Genomic DNA, 22,192 nt, shown 5'->3' with positions numbered 1-22,192 from the left:
TGCAGGAATAATAACATTTACTTTCCCCACAGTAAAATGCTTCTAAGCTAAATTAGCATTAACTATTATTCATCTCAGTTCTGCAAAACAGTGAATCATAACCTTAACTTCAAGTGTTATTTTTCAAAAAATGACTAAGTAATTTCATTGAGCAGAAAATAAAACTTTTGTCTTTCTTTTCAATTCCTCCAACTATCATTATTTACCAGATGCTAATTTAGCCTATTTACAGAAAAATCAAGTTATTTTTTGGCTCCTCTGTGCTAGAATTAATCAGAAGCAGCATGATACCATGTTTAATTTCAATCACAGCAGCTATCGCTTTACAAATAAATAAAACTTACAGAATTTTTTGCTGCTCTTAAATCAGATGCTATTTTTTTTTTTTTCTTAAGGAAAATACAATTTACAATAGTGGCTTCTACACAAACTTTTGTTTAATTATGAAAGCATCACAGAATGTGGGCTTTTGCTCAATGGAATCAAATGAAACTGCATTTTCTTAAAAGGAGCAGCAACAGCTGGGTCATCAAGTTGTCCAGACTGTTAGGAATTAAAACACACATAAGAAAATATAATCTGGGGGGTAGAGGAAGAAATATATATATATATATATTAAAAGAAATCTATCAACTTTAAGGCAAGTGCTATGGAGTGGTACATGGAATTCCTTTTGTAGATCTGGGACTTGCTTATTTCAGTTTATGTTGGAAAAGCTGGTTATCAATTTTCTAGCTAGATTTTGTGAGAGGACAGCAGAATTCTCCCCATCTGTTAGTCCTTGGCTGGGACAGCAGTGCTATTTGTTTTCCTAGCATGGCATCCCAGCCCATACAACAGATTGATGGTGCCAGGGAGACACCGTGAAGCGGCTCCGGCTCCGCTGCCAAGGGCAGGCAGGAACGGATGGTCACATCCAGATGATCTTGCATTAAGGGATGAGGAAGTGAAAAATCTGTGCTGCCTCCTGCCTTCCCCCACCCCTGGCTCACGGGAGGCTGATCTGACCTTCAGCCAGGGAACAGAGAGCAAACTTGCCTTCAAAGCTTCAGAGGTGTCCAAGAACACTTTCAGTTTTACCCAGCCACGGGCTGGTTTTAAACCCATTCTGTCAAGGTGAGAGTTAGAGGGACAAACTGCTCTGTCCTAAATATCCTGTGCTTAAAGACCTTCCCTGGTGCCCTCTTTCACACCAGCCTGCACAGGGAAGGGTGGCTTTGTGCAGACTTCAGCTGATCTGCACACCCCTTGGGAGAGCCTGGATTTAGTGTTCAGTGAGCCTCAAGCCACACTTAAACTTATCCACTGCACGGAGCCTGCAGCAACAAAGGGTCTGAGGAACATTCCTCCTCGTAAAAGAGTAAATTTTATTATTCATTTCAAGTATTGGTGGCAATAAGCACTAGATTTCTCCAAAATACTGAATGCTCCAAGATGCTGTAAATTTCACAAAAGAAAATAAAACTCTTTCCAGTTACTGTCACAGCAATTTTTGTAAACTTCTCCCTGCTGCAGAAAAGTTTAGACAAACTATGATAAGTTTTCCCCTTCCTGGCTTTACTGATATGTGCATTTCTAACAAACTTTGGAACAATACACATGGACAATTTTCAAGGATGGGCCTGGGGTAAAACTCTGAAGAAATACATGAAGTAAGTGAGCTAAAAAGTAGGGGAAATATTAGCTTCTGTCAGCTCTTTATAATATTATTTATTTTTAGTACATCCCAAAGTATTATCTCGATATGACTTAAGAGCATCTAGTAGCACACAACAAAAAGCAGATGAAAGAAATCAGAAACATCTATAGAAAAATCAGTTCAATTTATACATATCAATATACATAAACACAATAAGCAAGCCAGAGACATGTAAAATGTAACTCTGTCTACTACAAATTTGGCCTTTTCATAATCTGCAGCCCAAACTCTATTATGATCTTGCCATTTCAATCCAGACCTTTGACTTCCACAAAAAGGCTTTAGGGGAAAAAACTGTTTATATTTAGAAAAAGCTTTGAAAGGTAAAACTACCACAGAATAACATTATCTTTATTTTAGCAGACTAGTCAGAGAGTTCAAACTGAAATGGCATTTCATGCTCAGCAATAATGTCTCTATTCGTAAATGGCACATGGGGCATTTATAGTACTGGAAACCAGAGATTAATGATTGCAGGATTTCCAGTTCTCGAGATGATGAAGGGGATATTTTCGTGGAGGTGACATGCACGGGTTTCAGAGGCTTCCCCCAGCCCAGAGCTGGCACTGATAAACCCCCTGACTTACTAAAGAGTGAGCGCACATTGAGCACTGACAAAATCATACCTAACAAAGGATACCCCAGCAGAGGAGGCTGGGAAGAAGCCCCACAGTCCTACAGGCCCTGAAGGTGAGGAGGAAACATCTAGGATTGGTGTTTTCCTTCAGCCAAGAGAGGACATGACTGGATTTCAATTTCCAGCCTTCCCCTTTACCCACAGTACAGTGTGCCTGAGCACTGGAATTGAGATCAGCTGAAGAGTGAGCGTTGAAAAGAACCAAACTGCTTTAAAAATCATTCTCCTGCTCTCTGATGAGTAACTCCTTCATCAGAAGAGTTTCATGAGTATAACATTACTAAGCAAAGTGAAAGACTGAATTTCTGCCACCTCCAAACCCCCAAATCTCAACATTTGGTGTTTGAGGCCTGTTTTGCCTTGCAAGAAATTATAAAAATCTTTTGTCTCTGAAAACAGAAAGATTTGGGATCACACAGTAAAATGGAATTTAAAAGAATTCACAAATTTTGGCTAACAGCATTCACACAGACGCTTACTGGAGATGTGCTGCATTCAGTAATTTACCCACGTGTCAAACCCCTGAACACTGAACTAAGGAAACTGCTTTTTACAGCTATAAAAAATATTGACCATTCCAGAGTCACCACTATACTCAAGAAAAAGCAAGGTGTGCAGTACATGCAGCCATTACCTCTTCTGCTAACTGCTCTGGGATTGTCAGAGTATGCAAGTTGTAGCACTCAGCAGAAACTCCTAATGGAGAGCATTTAGAACAAAATCTGCTGAAAGCATGTAAAGGATAGCTTACAGCTGAAGAATGGAAATATGTAAAGAGAACTGGAATTCCTTAGCTTTTGGGCCCTGAGCTTTGGTTTGGGCATTTCTATTAGCAAAAACAAAGATCTGTGCTCAGAATAAGGCTCCATACTCAAAAGGCAACAAGCAAAATGGATTTTAGGAAAGCAACCCAAGGTCTTGTGCTGCCCCATCCCTGGGAAATGATTCATCATCAGTGAGCCACTCTGGCCCCAGGTCCCAGGCAAAGGCACCCACTGTGCAAACTGGAAATCCAAGCTGCCAGCAGCAGAGCTGCCAGAGCAGGATTTGCAGCACAATCCACAACCTGTAGTTCATCCTTTTCCTGTGACTCTGAGGCCCTGGAAAGAGAGTTCCAGAATGGAACTAGAGGCTGCATGGATTGTTCTAGCAGGCTGCACTGACCTGAACCCCTAACTGCACTGCACTGGGCACTACTCACCTCCGAACTCCACCACTCTGCTAACCCTAGCTGCTAAAAGGTCTCCTCCTCCAGACCTGAGTTGAAATGCAGGTTGCCATGCTGACAGCTTTGAAATAGTACCCAGGAATTCCAAATTCATTGAAAGAGTGAATTCTGTGCTAAATATTGGCTCCTCAAATCATGGGCAACACAGGAAGACTGAAATGTACATGTACATTCTGAAAGGCACACACAGCCAAGGCAAGGAAAACTGCCACTGCTACGGTACATGCTGTATATTTGGTACTCCAGGACTGCCAAAGCAATGTTAAGCAAATTGCACAGTGTTTAAAAGCCTTTTTCTGTTTTAGCTGTTTCCAGTTTTCTAATGGTAAATATGGGAAAAAAAGATGAATGATTTATGAATGCTCACTGTAAAAATTCAAGCAACATATTGAAACAATGCTTCATAGCATGGGGAAATGGAGTTAAGCAAACCACTTTCATGGTGATGTTTATAGAAAGGAAATTCATAGATTTTTGACAGGGAAAAAAAATCTAAAGATGAGGAGAACGGTGTTGAAAGTTGTTAAACCTTTATTTGGCCTAAAGCAAAAGATAAAATTCATTCTGCCAGAGATCTAAAAGAAAAAAAATCTAAAGAGATGAAAACTACAGATTTTAACTTAAGTAATTCTCCTTTACAAATATTCTCAGACGAGATTGAGTGAAACCCTCCATCGAGCTACATCCTGAAAACAAAACTATTTCCAGCCTCTCTGTTAATATGAGAGTGGGCAGTGCTGACCAAGTGACAGAAAAACAATTGAGGAGTGGGATGCATCCTGCTGTTTTCCCGAACATCTCTGAATTCCCTGCTCCCAGGGACAACAAGCCCTTTCCTTGCTGCAGGTCTAATGGATGGTGCTTGCCCACAGCAGCTCAGGCAATTGCCCTGACCCAGTTGTGCAGGGAAATAACGAGGCCCTGACCTGACTAAGGGGTGTCACAAGGACAGAATTAAAAATTGGCTAACACAGCACATCAGCAGCTGGAGGAGCAACCTCAGGTGGTGCTCAAGGAGAATGTATATTTTAATTTGTAGCCCATTTACTGCAATAGGACAGAAGTTTAAGGCATGCCATGGAGGACAAGATGGCAATCCAAGCAAAGACAGGGAAAACAACTTTTTTGTTTTTCTGAGAACAAATAGCTGTCTCTACCACCACATCATTGTTTTACTATTACCAGCTAATACAACAGCAGACTGAAAGTGCAGCTGCGGTCCACAGAATATTTGGCATTTCTGGCCCAAGCATAATCCCTCAAGTAATGAAAAACCTATTTCTATTTCTGCATCCTCGCTACTCTTCATACTGAAGAGGCTGCGTCTGTCTCCCATTTATTGAAGCTTATTCTTCATCTAGACAGCCAGAGCTGGTTTGTATTAGAAATTAGGTTTTAAATCACTATTTTTCTATTATTTGTTTTAGGATTTTCAGGAAGCCTCCAGAGGTGCAGAAAAATTCTTCTGGTTGGAAAAGACTAATACTCTTCATGAACCAAGCACCAAATCCCTAAATGCTTGTATAAAAACTTTGATGTTTTTAAGGTTCAGATTCTGGCCATGAAGACAACATGATAAGAGCTAAAATTACATTAAAATGTTTTTTAAAAAGGGTCAAACTCTCCCTGCAAGAGTAAGACTAATCAGATACCTGAGCTTTTCTTAATGAGCAGACTCCATTGTGGTCTTTTCTCTCTCATGTGGTTGGAGTTTTACATTTCAGTGATTAATGGTGTCTCATGATGTAAAAAGGGGATATATAGGAAGAAAGAAACAACAGGTAAAATAAATTTTTGGCTCAATAATTCATACAAGCCTAAATTGCACTTCCTTTCTCTTGCTGCTCCCTGCTACCTTGTGGCCAGTTTTAACAAGATTCTCTATTTTCAGCTCCATCTCTGCACCACATTCTTACCAACATGCACAGTTGTCTCTTTGGAAAAGGCCTCAGATGCTAAAGGCACAGTAACCCATCCCCATGAGGATTGTGGGGCTTTGGTGTTGCATTTCCCAGCTCTGGAAATTGTTAGTGTGCCTGCTGTGAAATTGCTTCACTCCTCTTTCACTCTAAGGTTCTTCTGCATTTTCCAAAGACCAGCAAAGATGTCACAAGTTCATATCTACTCTTTTATTACCTTGGGATACTTGCTATGTACTCCTGACATTTTTCTAGCATTCATTAATTTTCTCAGCATATCAAGCACTATTTACCTCTCTTTTAAAGCCTTTAATAACTGAAAGCAGAAATCCTCTAGTGACAGTCCAGTCTGACAGAGGGAGTATCCTCCTTCTGCAAAAGAAAATATTACCCTTGCAACTCCAATTCTAGATGTCAGGAGCAAAACCTGAGTTTGCTGACAACCCACCTGCCTTGGATTGAACCAGCTCCCCTGGAATTACAGAGGGTTTTTGTGGCTTACATATTTAGGAGAGAAAGCTGTAGCAAAAATTGAAAACACTAATTGTGAAAAAATAACCCCACTAATTGAAAAATGGAATCTCTTGACTATAGCAGGATGGCTTTGCACTTGCTGTGAGTACAGCTGCACTTAAGTCAGTTCGTGTGAAGTTGGGATCCTGAGCAGCAGCAGTGGATGCCTGGCCTGCTGCAACCAGCAGGGATGGGGCTCTCTGAGCAGCTCCTGCACCCCCAGCTCATTCTGACCCCTACATTAGAGGTCTGCAGCTGCCTGAGCCTCACAGAATGTCAGGAAGCCTCTTGCAGGAGAAATAAGTGAATTGAAATATACAGAACATACAAGAGAGAACTGCAGGAATAGTGCACTACACCCAAATTTAAACAAAACAGCTGTTAACATGCAGGGATGAGCAGCACATAGGGAATAGACTGTCTGACCTTTCCAAGAGTCTTGTCTACTCCAGGCTGGTTCCTGCAAGGCAAGTAAGATGCCACAGACACACTTTTTCATCCAGCACGTAGGGAACACATCTTCTATTCTCTGGCTTTTCTCAGAAAGTATTTAGCAAGAAAAATGTTGGAGGAAATCAGCTGATCAACCAACCAGCAAATTAAAATAAAGCTTGAAATTCAATTAACTGCATTACTGTTATGCATTATGTATAATACCATTTAAAAATTAAATATGACACAGAGGGATAAATCTGGACACCCCAGAGAAGAAAACAAACTAAACCTAGAGCGTATTTGCAGTTTTAGGTAAGGTTCTGTAAGATCAACATTAGAGAATGAAATTCCTTTTCCATTCAGGAACTGCATTAATACAAATGCCTGCCTGTTCTAGTAATTATTTAGTAATAGCCAAGATAAAGACATTAAGAGTGTTTCATAATCACACAGTAGGGTTCAATACTGATTGTCTCATTATCAAATCTGCTCAACATACAAGTCAAAACATGATTTTTCCAACCAACTACATTCTTCATTTTGGCATTGTAATCCAAGCTTCTGATGTCAGAAACAATTATGAGAAATGAAGAGAGAGTTTGCTGACTATGAAGTATACATGCACCAGTCCAAAAGGGAGCCTCTCCTTCCTTTGCACATGGCTCTAATAAATAAAATAATCTTTGGCCTGCCTCTACCCATTCAAAGCAGCCTATTGGAACCTACAGGTGATGAAGAAGATAAAGCCACACGTAATCTCTGTCCTTGGAGGTCTTCAAGAGCAGAGTAGACGTAAGAGATGACCCATTTGGAGCAGAAGATTCATCCAGAGGTCCATTCCAACACAAATCATCCTATAACCTTGCAAACCCAAAACTGGAGTGCAAAATTTGTCCCAGGGGTCAGACAGGTTGTCAGGGAAGATGTCATTTTTCCTGTTTATAGATACAAGGCTATCTTGTAAGGAATTAATAACAAGGCACAACATCACACAAATATGGTGTATTAGGTGTTCAAACTCTCTGACCTTGGCAAGGCAATGACTTTACTGCTGGACATACAGAATATATATGATGGCTGGGATCTGAGTAGTAACAGGAGAAGCCACGTCAAAGTGTGATGCAACAAGACTACATAAAATTAAACCCTGAATAAGCAAAAGCTGAAATTAACCTGAAAACCGTATCTAAAACATCTTTTCAATCACTGAGATAAATTCATCCCACTATATTATATAGTGAGTAAAGTAATATGTCATTTCCAATTTGTTCAACTACTTTTGCTCCATAAGTTCCCTTCTCTGTTACCCCGTCTTATCATTTTCACAAATTGAATTCCAATTTTTTTATTTTGCCTTCCTTCAAGTTCCTTGAATAGTCCTTGAATATTCTCTTGTCTTTGTAGTACACTGAAGTATTTTTTATTTGCGTTGTTTTTTTTCATGGCATTCATAATGCTGCTTTAAGAACTACATTAGCCACACTTACAAAAAGCATGTCAAATCTTTCAATATTGCTCTGTGAACCCATAGAGCAATAATTCTATTCCTAAAGGCAAATATGTACTGCTATACTTAAAGAAATAAAATCCGTAAACACACTAAGTGCAACACAACACAGTGAGTCAACAAAGAAACACAGCAACAAATAATCAATGTAAGTGAATCTATAAATGATCAGCTGGTGATCTCAATCTAAATAACTGCTAAGAGAGCAATGTTTCCCTAGGAAGAAATGAGACATTTAGCACTTATATTGAACATTGACTTTTTGGAGAGAATGACCACAGGTTTATTTGATAGGTATCTCTTACTTGGCATTATGTTAGCAAAATTTAATCTTCAATATCCCTTATGCTTACCCTGAAAAATGGCCTGATCTCAGTTTGTTGGGCTGGGTTATAAAGCATGTCTCACTAAAATATCTCAATGCTTTTTCATCATTTTCCCCCCTAACTTCCTGCAAGTCTCATTTTGCATCTACTTCTCTCTGCTATCTCTTTGCCCTGACAAGACTTCATGGCTGTGATTCTGGGATTTAATCCTAGACCACTAAAAAATTCATAACGTTAGGTATTTGCACTGATGAAACTGAGAATAGGCTGTGACACATAGCCATCTTGAAATCCAGTATATTTTCTAGTTTCTGCATGGGAGGATGGCAAGGGCACGTGAAGTACAACCTGTACTTCACAACTGAGAGAAAAAAGAGAAAGCACCTCTGAGGAAGCCATTTCTGTGGTTATGACTAAAAACCCCCAAAGTTTCTGTTACATAACTAATGACTGTACTAATAAATTACTAATTGTAAACAGCATCTCTCTCTAATATCTGGGTTGGCCATTTCTGTCCTGTCACACCACACTGCTCATTTCTGTGGCACTAACCTTGGCCAAACAGATGTTTTGAGCTGTGCAGCCACAGCCAGGACAGCAAGCACTGGCCAGGCACTTGTGTTTCTTTACTCAAGTTCAAAGCAATATATTTTAACAGCTCCTGGGGAGCACTACCAGCATGTGTGAAAAACATTTCCTCAGACCCATCCTAGATTGTGCCATGTGATTTGCATTAACAACCCAAAACGTGCCCTGAAAACACAACTCCAGTAACACACGGAAGAAAACATTCTGTGACCCTCTCTCTCTCCTGTCCCCTGCCAAGGTTCCAGAGAATGCTCAGTCTGGTAGCTGAGCAAGAAAGGATCTCAATTGTAAGAGCTAAGCTGAGCACATGATAGCACTTTTGAGAGTCATGGGAACGTTGGTTTTGCTCCAGTTTCAGGTGCTGAGTGTCATGGTATGAAAATGTCCTGTCGCTCTATTAGGAACGGTGAGGAGTGAGCGACACAGACTCTCTAGGAGTCGGCTAGGAGAACATCTCATAGTTTATTATTTCAGCTCTGTTTTATAGACTGATCCATGGAAAGTACAGAAAGGAAACTCTTATTGGTTAGCAAACCACTATATCACCATCATTGGTCAGTGGGGCACACTACCCCCTGACTTTCTCTTGCAAAGAAAACAAGAGACAGAAAAACAACACCTGTAAGGCTGTTTTCTGTCTTTGAGGATTGTTTTGAATCCTCCCATGAATTTCCCAGGCTAGCTTCTCAGGCATGACTGAGAGATATGTGGCCTGTAAATTCTACAGGCTCTCTGTTGTTGAGTTAGACACAGAGTCCACAATGTCCCACAGAGAAAGAACTGCCCAGGCTGTGAGACCCCACACTGAAATCCTCCTCTCCTCCCCAAGATCTCTGCTAGGCAAAACTGTAGTACATTGGCTTTTCCTGGAACAAATCTGCAGATCAAGCTTTTGCTTTGGACTCAGGGAAAGCCCAGGAAAACTATACCCAAGTAATTCCATGTCAAAGTCCCCCTGTTCTTTGTGGCATTAAGCATGCAGTGCAGCTGGAGCAGCTTGTCTCCAGGAGAGCTGTCTCGCTAACAATGAATCTCTCACATCCCTGGACTCTGGAATAGGGAAGGAACACTTGCTAGGCTAAAAAGCCACATCTGAATTTCCTGGACACAGACACCAAAATTCCCAATGCTAGCACCTAGTTTTTTATGGAATGAAGCCAGATGCTTTTTTCCTAAAAGTTCTCAGAGGTAATATCAGACATGCTTATTGAGCTACTACACACTTTTCTCACTCAGATTGACTGATAGCAGTCAATAAGTATCACTGAATGTGTGACATTTAAAATATGACAGGCATATTCTAAAATTTAATTATTGCCCCTAACTGACACCTATTTTCAATGCAAATTTAAGAACAGAACCTTCTGTCATCAGCTAATCTTGCAAGATGCAGTGTTCCCTCGGTTTACATTGATTTCAAGTGAATCTGATCGCAGTGATTGGCAGCCAGATGCCCTCTGCCTCTCAGAGGTTCCAGCTTTGCATGATTTTCCTTTTTCAGTCTTGCTTTCCTAAATGTCTAGCATACTTGAGTCCACTGAAGCCTGGACAGGACAAAGGCTGTGGTTTTCTGACTCCACAAGTAATAAACAAATGCAACATAAAAAAAAAAATCAAATCAAATGGAAGTTCCTATTTGTAAAGTACAAGTCAGAGAGAAAAAAAAAATCAATGGGTACATAAGACAGGCACTTCAGCAGCCTATTTTGATGGATCATCATCTATGGAACTAGAGTCAAAAAGACAACTTGACTTAGGAGTGGAAGAGCTTACAAACAACAAACTTCATCCAAGCACTTACATTAGCAAAAACCTGACTTATTTGTGGGAAGAAAACAAGTTACTATCAACACCTGTAGGATAAAATTTCATGCAAACTGTACCATGTACAGATATTTGATGCAGAGTAAAGATGAGAGTTCTGCTTCCAAATCAGAAACCCCTACAGAGTTTTTGGTCTCACTCTCACACAAACAAAGGAATATTTCTGTGGTACAACAAAAAAAGCTACATAAATTAACCATTTATTTCCCTCTATTTTATGTTCTGTAGATAGCAATTTTTCAGGTTCTAATTTCAAATTTTAAAAGAAAGACATTTTCATTTGCTTAATTAACTGCTAGACACTTTGGCAGTTCACTCCTTTCTGTAGCACTGCAGTGGATATATTATTTCAAGTTTATGCAGAAACCTGAAATTTATCTTAAACCTCATGTGTCTTTAAGGTCAAATAACACTGAGGAATAAATGACTAATAATACTTTCATGTGCAACATAGGTACTAAAGATGTGGTGCAAGCATGCTGTTGATGTAATTTTTCTTTAATATTTCTTGTATCTTCTTGCATATAATAGTAGATAAAAATAGCATCAATATCTAAAATTTTCTGTGTGAGTATCAAGATATTTTCAAGTGAAATATCTTTAAACCTATCACAGCTTTTAATTTCTACAAGAAATAACAGTTCAGGGTTTTTTTCCCCCACAGGAAAGTCTAAATATTTAAATTACCATATTTTTAATGTACTGACATGTTGATGGTCAGATGTTCTTTGATGCTCAAAGATAGATTGGCAGAAATCAGAGCAGCATAGGGACTTACAAAAACATGGTATTTATGTTTGGCAGCAATTACTTTGTGAAAAATACAAGGTGACTCTTTTTACGCTCCTTCTTTCTTCTTTTTTATATTTTTCTCCTCCAACTTTGGCATGAATCAAAAGAGCTAAAAACTAATTTAACATGACAAATGCTTTCATCACTCCCTTAACCTCTGAAGTGAACACTCTGACAAAGACAATATGTGTGGTATATGCTTTCCTTTTGACACTTTATAAATTACTTTCTTGTAACTGGGTTTTACCACCAGCCCAGTATCTTCAGGATGTCCTCATCTGAATGGCTAGTTCTACAGTCTTCATATGTCACCCCTGGATAATAGGAAGAACTCCTGGGCTTTGTGAAATGGCACAAGTCTCAGAGAGGACTGTGGGACAATTTTATTTCCATCCTGCTTGCTGGAATTTACCAAAAAATTGTGCAGTACTAGCAGCTAATACTCTGCATTTCATTCACATCTGGCTATTGAGGAAACAGGGTGAAGTGACAAACCTGGCTTTAAGTGTGCAGACAGCCTTGTGTATGCCATGTAATGGAAAAGTTAATTGAAGTGATTATTTTCCTATTCTCTACTATTAAAAATAGTATAACAATCGGTCATAGAAGCATTTTAAAGTGCTCTTTCATACACACCATCTGCGCTCTTTTCCTCTGTCGAGTCCTTTAACAATAAGACCAAAAGTCACCTGATTTATTTTCAACCTGGTGAATTTGATCTGGGCTCAAGTTTCTGCAGAAACCCTGCCAGTGTAAAGGAATTCAGACATAGACCAGAATGTCTAAGATGGGAAAATGTCTTGACACAGAACCAAGCCTATTCTGCACAAACAGGTGCCCTATCAACCTGGACCAGTGCAATGCAGACCTGCAGATTTTTTCCCCAGACATCAGTCAGGGTAGTTTGCAGAGGAAGATTTACAAAATTTCAGATAACAGTGGTACTGACTGGCCTATAAAAGAAGAGTTAATCTAAATAGCCAGACTTTGATGACATATTATGATATAAACCATCAATCTATATGTATCTTAAAAAAGAAAATAAAACCCAAAGTTACCTTCTAACAAGGCATATTGCCATTATTTTGACAAATGTTTAACTTGAAATCTCCAAAGTATCTTTATTTAACATCAATTATGTAGTGTGGCAAAAAGTTCCAAAGGTTATTTATGCACTATGAATTTATTTTTAAAGTGTTAAACATACTGCCTTTTCATTTCATTCATTGTATTTTAGATGTGTGTTGAAGGAAATGCAATAGGAATGCCTAATAATTTTAAATTTTTTTTCTTTTCTATGAGATTTCTCTGAGATTTTTTTTTTTGGCTTCTTTCTTTAAATCACCCTCATTATAATTTTTTTCATGCCAGCCATAATCTTTTGCAGTCTCCAAGTCCCAGGGTTAAACCTGCAGACAGCATGTTTTCAATGAACATATCAATTCTCCCATCTATTTTATGATAGGACAATTCATTTACAAATCCTGAAGAGTATGAGAACTTCAAAGTACTCTTTCAATATAATTTACCTCATATTTGCCCTCACTGCCGTTTGCATTTGGTCCTGCAAGAATCTTGATCAGCACTGATACCATCACAGTCACACAGCCCAGACACACTGACAAACCTCAGGAGCAGAACCATTTGCTGCAAATTTTGATGATTTTTTCCATAACTCTTGCTTTTACCTAATGTAACCCCAGTGATGGAACCTCTGCTATGGTAGAGAGCAAGAAATTTTCTTTGTGGACATGTAAGGCTGAAATACAATAGCAGCACCTTCAAAGCCTTTCCTTTTTTTCAAATCAGGAGATGATTCAGCACCTTAAGTCACACTGTTGGAGGACAGGAAGGGTTAGTTTATAGCTGATGGTCTTACACCTACTCTTTGTCATGTGCAATGAATTGTATGATTTTTTGCTGAGAGTGAAGGAATTAATTTAATAAATGGGCTACCTAAAGCACTGTGCTTTTACCTTTCTGTTGTTCTCAACGCATCTAAGGCTACACCACTGCTTTTTTTTGGGTTTTTTTTGCTCTTTCCTTCACTCTAAATTATGATCACAGTGGATCTATCAAATTTATTCATAGGATTAATTTCAGCTATTTTCTGGTTTTGACATATACTTATTCTTTCCTGTGTATGGCATGAAGCTTGTCAGGTAACTTCTCATTATTTAAACCTTGAGCTAACACTCTCTCCTAAACCCTGCTTTGTTGTGTTCACTACCAACTCTATTGTGCTCATCATTCTTTCAACAGGAAAGACCTCAAATCTTCTGTCAAAATGGATCAGTTATGTTGTTACTTGAAATGATAGATCATTCATCAATTATTGAGTCAATACATTGCCTTACATTCTCTCTTGTCTAATATATGAAAGTGCAAAAAGCAATAACCACGTTGCAAAGCTTTGCTTAAGATTACAGTAACCTAAATAGCAAGGAAAAAAAAATCACATTTCATAATCCATCACTTCAAAGTTATGCACATGATTAAAATGTTCAGCTTGCAGTATATCATTTCCCATGTGCATAATCACTCTAACAGGGAGCTGCTGTATGATAACTGTCAACTTCAATGAATTATGTGCTTTCCAATCTTTTCATTTATATACCAAACTAAGCTTGTTATTCTTCTGAGGCTTTCTATGGGGGAAATACAGAAAGATGGTTAGATCTGTAGTACTCAGTGTGCTGGACTAAACAGACAGCAGGAATAGTCAGCCAGTTCTCTCCTACTACTGTATGTATTAATCACATATGGAAGCTCATTAGTATGAAAAATGGGGTTTTCTTAGAAAACGGGGCCTACCCTGAAGAGTCAGGTTATATAGGATCAAAAAAAAAGAGAAAATTCAGCACATCTTTATAGATCTTTTGAGTGCTATATGTGAGAATAGTTTCAGAGAGAAAATAAATCCCACAAAGAATAGGTCTGGAAAGTATTAACAGAAAATATTGTCCAGCTACCATAATTCTGCCATTTATTCAGAGAACCTAAAAGGTGTGAAGCACTTCATTGTCATCAGCATATTGTTAAAGGCACAATTGTAAAAGGTACAAAATACACTGGTAGTTTGTGCAAACACCTAAAACAACCTCTACAGCAGAGAATGAGAGGGGACCAGGGGAGGGGGAGGAAATCAGAAATTAATTAAAATAATAAAAAATCTTAGCAGCATGTTAAAAAACATCTCAAAAAACCACAGAAATGTTTAGAACACAGTGTGGTCACTATCAACATACGAATCATGGGAAATAAACACAACATTCAGAGTTTCTATATTTTTCCTTACAAAATGCTAAGGATGAGTGGAATATGGAAAATAACTGCATGCAAAACGGAATCATCTAATGATTCAAATTTAACACCACCAGGATTTAGGTATACAGACCAATATAGACTGAGAACTAGTAATCAAAATGATTTTGGCTTTTTTATCTAAAGGCAGCATGTGATGGTAATATTTGAATTCAAATGCCACTAGCTTCTGTTACTTATGTGAATTCACCACCTATCACAATTTTTATAAATACTTTTTAAACATATGGCACTACATCAAAAAGTCATTGAATCCCTCTGTTTGGACCATCTCTGAGATGTGCATATCTGACACCTAAAGTTAACACTGCACATTAAGAGTCCTGAATCAATTTCTTGCTTCCACTGCTCTTACGACAGTGAACGTGACTTGAACATTTTATTTTTATTCATTAATCAGTATGAGGAATAATAACATTCTTTGCTCACTGAGAACACATTCACATTTGTGAAACACATCCTTTCATCTGCTGAACTTTCATTTTCTGACACAGCCATGTGATTTGAGAGAGAAAACACAACCTTACCTATGAAATATGCTAGCAAGATGGCAAGCAGGACTGCAGCAGCAATTGCAGATAAAGCAGCACATTTCCAGCTACAGTACTTGGAGGGTTTTTTCAGCTTGAATGCATTCCTGGAGAATGTATTTCTAGGTAACAGTCTGGGAGGTGGAGTATAAACCGTTCCTGAGGTCAATGGGTAACCAGGGGAAGAGCTACTGAACAGCGGAGTAGTTCCAGAAGATGTCTTAAACAAGAAATGCCTGAAAAACATAAAATGGAACAGAGTTGAAAATGGCAAGTCCTGTAGTTAAGACAGAACATCTCCTACTCCTATACCATTCCAGCTGCCACAACCTGCTAAATTCAACCAAAAAGGATTTTGTAGGAAGAAACAGGGAAATGAAAAGTCTCCCTTTTTTTGCTACCAGACCCTAACAACTGGCACTAAAATGCAGTGTCAGGATGTCTTTCTTAATCTTTTCTGTAATTAGATGCAACTTGACCACATACTAGCTAAAACACCAGCATGACCCATGAAGTGTCTGGGAGTTCCCTGTGCAATCCACTCAAAAAATGTTCTAAGAAAACCACTCTGGAGTCTCATTTTCACTCTTGGCAAAAGCTCCCAGCAAAACCACTAAGAACATACTGAGCAAAACCCATAGTCCTGTAGGAAAAGGTCTTGCCAGAATTAGAATTAACAATGATTTTGTGGTTTAACAGTACACAGGTTTGGTTTGAACAGCTAAGACAATTACCAACAGCACATGACTCAGCAGATAAAACCAGGATTTCAGCTGCCCATACATTTGTTTTGTTAGGAAGAAAATAAGGGACAGAATACATTCTAATGAATCTCAGGAAATGCTGTCAACACATTCCAGACAGAGGAAATGGAGAAAGCAAACTGGAAGACTGGTTTCTTTACTTCTCACAGTCAGAAAGAAATGACTACAAACATGTTCCCAGTAAACAATAAAAAGAGAAGCACAGGACAAAAGCTGTGCTCTTAACAGAAAGTCGCTTGGTTTAAGACAGAGAGCTCTGAAGACTTGCTCCATACCCTCTCCCTTCACAGCTCTGAAAAACAAGTGCTTCTTGGAATCAAACAGAATGAAGACACTCAGTAATCTCCAAAATCAAAATCACAGCCTAAAATAACCCAGGTCTTCCTTCCAATGTAAAATATGTTTAACATTTTTATTCAGATACAATCCAGTATGTCACTCTCAAACCACCTGTTAGAGCTTTAAAATCCATGTCACTCACTGACAACGAGAATTTGGAGGCTGAGTTGTGTTTCCCAAGTATTTCCAGCCCACCATCATGAATGTGCCTACTGTCAAGCATAGATTTTTGTATATCTACAGAATACCAGAAGTGATTTTGAAGGCATTTTTTAAACATTTGTTTTGAAATAAAGCCCAGAGCATAGGAGGTTGAACAGAACTTGCATACAGGTAAAAGACAGTAAAAGGAAAGCTGTCTGGGCTCCCCAGATTTCTGATTAAACATTTCCATTTGAAGACAGCCTCTGAAAATCTGTTGTTTTTTTTTTTTAAATGAATCAATCATAAACTCTATTAATCAATATGAAAAAACATTTTGACATTGCCTTTGTTATTGATTTTTGAACACCAAGTGGCCTTGTTCATCCCTCTCAACATTGACCAAAATCTACTTTGTTGTAGAAAATAGATGAAGACAGTGGCAATATCCACTGTCATAACCTTTTCTTTGTGCTTTGGAAACCTCAGATGCACAAACAAACTCAGATTAATTCTAACCAGTTATTTAATAGAAACACTGGGTTATATTTTTTTTAACAAATAAAGCCACTCTTCTTTTTTTTTATCAGTGAGGGACTGATAGTTAGAGGTTAGAGTTAGAGGTTAGAATTGCTTTGTTTCTGCATATCATAGGTGATCTATGAGAAAAAGCAATAAAGGCAAATGCTAAGAGACTTCCTCTTTAAATTACAAGCCTCTTAAATTATGAAAAATATCTTTCAGCTAAAAGAAATCAAGAAATAATGAAAGTCTGTGGTCTTAAATGCTCAATTTTAAATATTTCTTTATTTTGCAACAGTTCAATTAAAGTAACTGATGGGAAAAGGATGTGATGGGGCTAGTTGTGTCACACGAGATCTATTGACCCTTCTGCTCCATCTGTCTGGGTAGAACCTGATTTATCTGTCAGCAGAAGCAGGTTTAGTCCTTTCTAGTTGCTCTCCAGTGTTGGGAGCACAAGACCATTTCCATGATTGGATCCAGGGATTGAAATGACACGGAGCATGAGGAACAAGGGAAAGCCGAAGGAAAACAGACGTTTGAGACAAAGGCAGGCAGGAAACTCCTCTCTCATCCAGAGTAATTCTGCATCTGCCTCAGCCCAGGACCCCTTCTCCTTCTGAATCCTCATGGCAGGAATGACCCTCTTAGCTTTGGACAGAAGGGTCTATAACAGGCAGTTCTTACCCTTTCCCTGCCCAAAAGCAGATCTTTCAGAACCAAACTGGAAATTACAGCCCTTGGAACTGTCTTTATCTGAAATGCCTTTAAACCCAGGAATTTTATGTCCTCTTTAGCTGAGAAGGCAGCTACAGCACCAACAGAAATTTTAATATAAAGCATTGTTAAAGTAAACTCAGATATATAATGAAACTCGGCTCCCATTAAAACTGAATTAATGAATATCTAGATATGCTTTAATAGAACATGTCAATCATATCCTGTTGCATGTGAGAAGACAAAAAAAAGTAGAACAAAAAAGCAGCTCCGCTGTGATCCACTTTGAGATACACAAAGTACATAAAGAAAACCAAAACACTTATCCATGCAAACAGGATCTCTATGATATTGTTAAAACTAATCAGAACTTGGTAGGAGCAAAAAAAGCCGACTGAAAAGGATATGTGAGAAGATGTCATTCTCAAAGCCAAAAAAGAAAGAAAGAATGTCATTGGATAAAGCCTGAATTTTTCTCACATTTTGTGCTACCCAAGGATTTCAAAAGCTGAAAGTTCATTGTCTCAATATGAGGACCCCTGACAAAGTGGCAGCTATCAGAAGACATCACACCACCTGAAAGCACACAAGTTCTGCCTTCAAAAGCCAAAAAAGACATTTAAGTAAAAATATGTTAAATATCCCCCAAGACACTTTGGAAAATTGACACTCCATTCCAAAGCTGGGGGCCAGATTAGCAGATACACCTTAAATCACAGCAAAGCACACCAGAAAAATTTGGAACATAATGGACAAAACACTTGGACCCCCAGAGTTTTAAATCTAGACTCAGCTACTAATGGAAATAAATTGACTTGTCTCAACTCTATCCCTAAACCCAATGATCTATAGCCATATTTTTATGTGAGATTTGACATGCTCTGGTACAACCAATTGTCTGTGGGCTGAAGCTGCACAGAGAGAACATGAGCATTTATCAACATTAATTACAGCCTCACAGTGGTAAGGCTGGGAGCACTGTACAATGCCTGCTTATGAAAAGAAATGATCTGATTTGTAGCAGTTCACTTAATTTCAAATACACTCCATATAAGAATTAAAAAATTGTATTCTCTGTTTTACCTGTTCACCTATCAAACATGATTAAGAAAAACACATTTTCTACCTCTCAATTAAGCATCAGCAATTTGAATTAGACTAGAACTAATTTCCTATTTTGAAAACATGGGAAAAAAATTTGTCTAAGTCTCAGCCCAGTCTCCCTAATCCTGTGGATCAATAAGACAATTCCATACTGAAAAATTCACAAAATATGGTTGCCAGCCTACGATGATTCTGTAATTTCAGCCTCCTTGAAAAGCTGTGGAAGGAACAGAAGTTAACCCTGGCACTCACTCCGTGCTCTCCTCTCCCACTCCCAGGCTCTGGATTCTGGATTTCTGCACTCTGTTTTCAGCACTGCTGCTCTGTGGGGTCACACCCGGCACCTCAGCGCTGCCACCACCCCAAAGGTGACATCTGTGAAACTTGAGCTTGAGAGGGGACATTTGACCACTGTTCTGTGCACTAATGGCAAATGGAAAAAGCTATATTTTGCTTTCTTCATTAATTCAGAGCTCTTCCTAGCATGTGCTTTCCCACAGGTCAAAAGGACCTCTTGTGTTCAGGGAATAGTGGTCTGACTGAGACTGTATTAACTTCCATATTCTTTGAGAGAACAATCAGCTTTTCCCCCCCTCCTTTCTGGACAGATTGTCATGGCAGCACACTGCAAGAATGAGTGGAGAAAAAAAAAAATTGGCTTTGCGATGAAAAACTGTAATAGAAAGGAAGAAAAAGACATTTTCTAACATAAATTGCTTCTTTCCCTCCTCATACTGTCCTAAACTTATTCTGTATGAAAAAAAAAAAAAGGCATACAGAGAATTGTAATGCTTAAATTGTCTTTTTTATATTTTATAGGGTTTTTACTAGTAATTAATAAATAGAACAGCTACATGCCAAGAGACTAGTAACAGCTCAATTTAGTTGTTCTAAGACCTAAAAATATCTTCAAGCTGTGGTAAAATTGCAACTGTCTATAATTTTATTGGACATTTATTCTTAGCAGAAAACAATGGAATATAGAACATAATATGCTGGCTTTCATTGTGATTAAAAAAAAAAAAAACCTGCTGCAGTTTTCAAAGTCTTCCAAAAAAGTAGCCATGAGTAATTTTATGTCAGTGGAAGCCTCAAAGTGGCTGCCAAATTCAGACAGTGAGTGAAGTTTTATGGAAGATTTCTAACTTCCAAACAAAAAGAAACCAAGTCTGAAGAAAATCATGAGCTGTTCTTACGCCTGTTATGAAAGAATGAACTCTGAGTGGTAGATTTGTGCAAGCTTTGGTTACCTGTGTCTCAGTCTTTCCCCAAATGAGATTTAATTGTACATTCCCTGAGGTTCCTGCAGAAAACATGGGACCACCAGCCATGTTCCCACAGCTGAGGGCTCTCTGATGTGGTCAAACTGCAGGGTAAAAGGTAAAAAAGCCTGCAAGGTAAAACTTTCTACCCTTTAGAGTGCCTAGAACTCTAAAGCCAGCAATAAAGCTTAGCAAGTGTCATCTATATGTGTTTAAATTGTCTCAATCATGTCAAATCCACAGACTAAACTCAGTAAGGCAGATTTTTCAGTGGAAAGCTATTTCAAATGCAGATGTATACAAACCCACTGGCCATTTTACACACCTGTGTGTTGTGTACCCCCACACCCACGTGCCTGTGGAAACAGAGGGCAGTCCTCATGATGCTATTTCAGTGATTTTCTGCTGCAGATACTGATGCAGGAGCTAGGGACACCCTGTTAGGCATGGGGACAGTAATTCAGGATGAACACATCAGTATCAACGCCACACTTGTGCCTGTCACCTCCTGATCCTTGCAGCAGCCCCCAGCACCCAGAGCAGCTCCAAGTCCAGCTCCTCAGCTCTTGAAAGCTGATGATTCCTTGAAGGCTGGGTTCTTCACATCCCCAGGCAAAGTGTTCTAAAGCCTGTGGAGTGTAAAGCAGTGTCACGGAGGCTGCTGCGAGCACCGGGCTGCCTTGTCACCGCACTGCCACCCTCTAACAAAGACACAGCTGGACATGGGAAGCACAGTAATTGAACACTGCCTGACAGCCGGGCAGGGTGGTGTACAGAAAGGCAGGTGCCAACCTTTGGGCACCTTGATCTGTCATTTTATTAAATAAAACCAAGCGGGCATTGCTCACAAAGCCACAAAGGCAAAACACCTGCACTGCGTGACAGCAGCAGCGACGGCTCTGTGCTGGGCACCTCTCCACAGGACACCTGCTCTTCATCTGCAAGACTGAGATCCTCTTGGATACACTTTTATAACCTTCTCTCTCCCTAATCCACTGTAAGCTGACCCCTGGAGTGTCCTCTGGGGCTCTCACCACGTGCTCCCAGCTCTGGTGTGTCCCCATAGCACTGCCCTGTCTCAGGCTGCTCAGAGGCTGAGCTGTGACACTGCAGAGCTGCCAGAGAGGCTGGAGAAAGGTAAGGCGGAAAATATAGAGAGGGGAAGGACTGCTGAAATGGGGATCATGAGCAGCTTGAGAGTTTGAGATGGAGAACAGCTTGGAAAGACGTAAAATCTAGAAGGGGAACATGCAGATGGCAGCTCAGCAGCTCCAGGGAGCTCCAGGGGCCACCCATCACCTTCCTGACTGGTGGCTCTGCAGTCAAAAAGATTCCAGGTACTCTGCAAGAGGTGTGAGCCCAATCACTCAGCCTGTCTGCTTGAATCCTAGTTCATTTTTGTGGGAGCTAGCCAGACAATAGCCAGCTTTGCCCTTTAAATGTATGAATCTCCTTCTTGCCACTACTGTTTATTCTCCAGGAATGCAGAAATCAAACTGCTGGTTAATGCCTAAAAAAGTAAAGAGTAACAGGCACAGCTACAGACACAAACACAAAAAAAATCAGGGTCTTTGCACTTGCACTTACATGAAAGTGTAGCAGGATCAATCAGCAGATCCAGGAACATTTAGGTAGCTCTGAACTGACTCAACTACAGGAACTTTCTCAAGCAGAAAACCTTGTGTCTTTTTTGCTATAGAGTTCTGAGCAGTTGTTGCATAGTGCCAAGTGATGAAGTGCAATAATGCCTCCATTTGTTATTCCAGTGGTGAGGATTATGATAACAGTGTTTTTGCATTTCAATGGGTGCATGCAGTTTTAACTTTCTACATCAATTAATGAACATAATTTCAAAACACTTCTATTTTAAAAGGCATACATGTAAGCTCTCCACTATCTCTTAATTCAACTACTCACTTAACAAGACAAAAAAAGGAAAAAGTACTAACAGTGTTATTTCAAGTCTATAAGTCATAAAACAGAATAATAAAACTCAGAACTCGGAGAAATTTATCAGTCGA

At 39.2% G+C, this 22,192-nt stretch overlaps 1 protein-coding gene across 5 annotated transcripts in view; it reads right to left on the bottom strand.

Moving 5' to 3' along the window:
- TENM2 (teneurin transmembrane protein 2) overlaps positions 1–22,192 on the bottom strand; it is a 619,855-nt gene that overhangs the window by 144,566 nt on the left and 453,097 nt on the right. For all 5 annotated transcript variants that reach the window (XM_088063463.1, XM_088063464.1, XM_088063465.1 and 2 more), the window contains one exon: positions 15,320–15,558. In XM_088063463.1, the coding sequence (XP_087919589.1) occupies positions 15,320–15,558 (239 nt within the window). The remainder of the gene's footprint in view (positions 1–15,319; positions 15,559–22,192) is intronic.

This window comes from Pseudopodoces humilis, chromosome 17 (assembly GCF_049639895.1).
Source record: "Pseudopodoces humilis isolate 2021_Gansu_Grassland_sample_001 chromosome 17, ASM4963989v1, whole genome shotgun sequence".
In the NCBI taxonomy this organism is placed as follows: Eukaryota; Metazoa; Chordata; class Aves; order Passeriformes; family Paridae; genus Pseudopodoces; species Pseudopodoces humilis.
The sequence above is the reverse complement of the archived record's forward strand: the minus strand, read 5'-3'. Positions and strand labels throughout refer to the sequence as shown.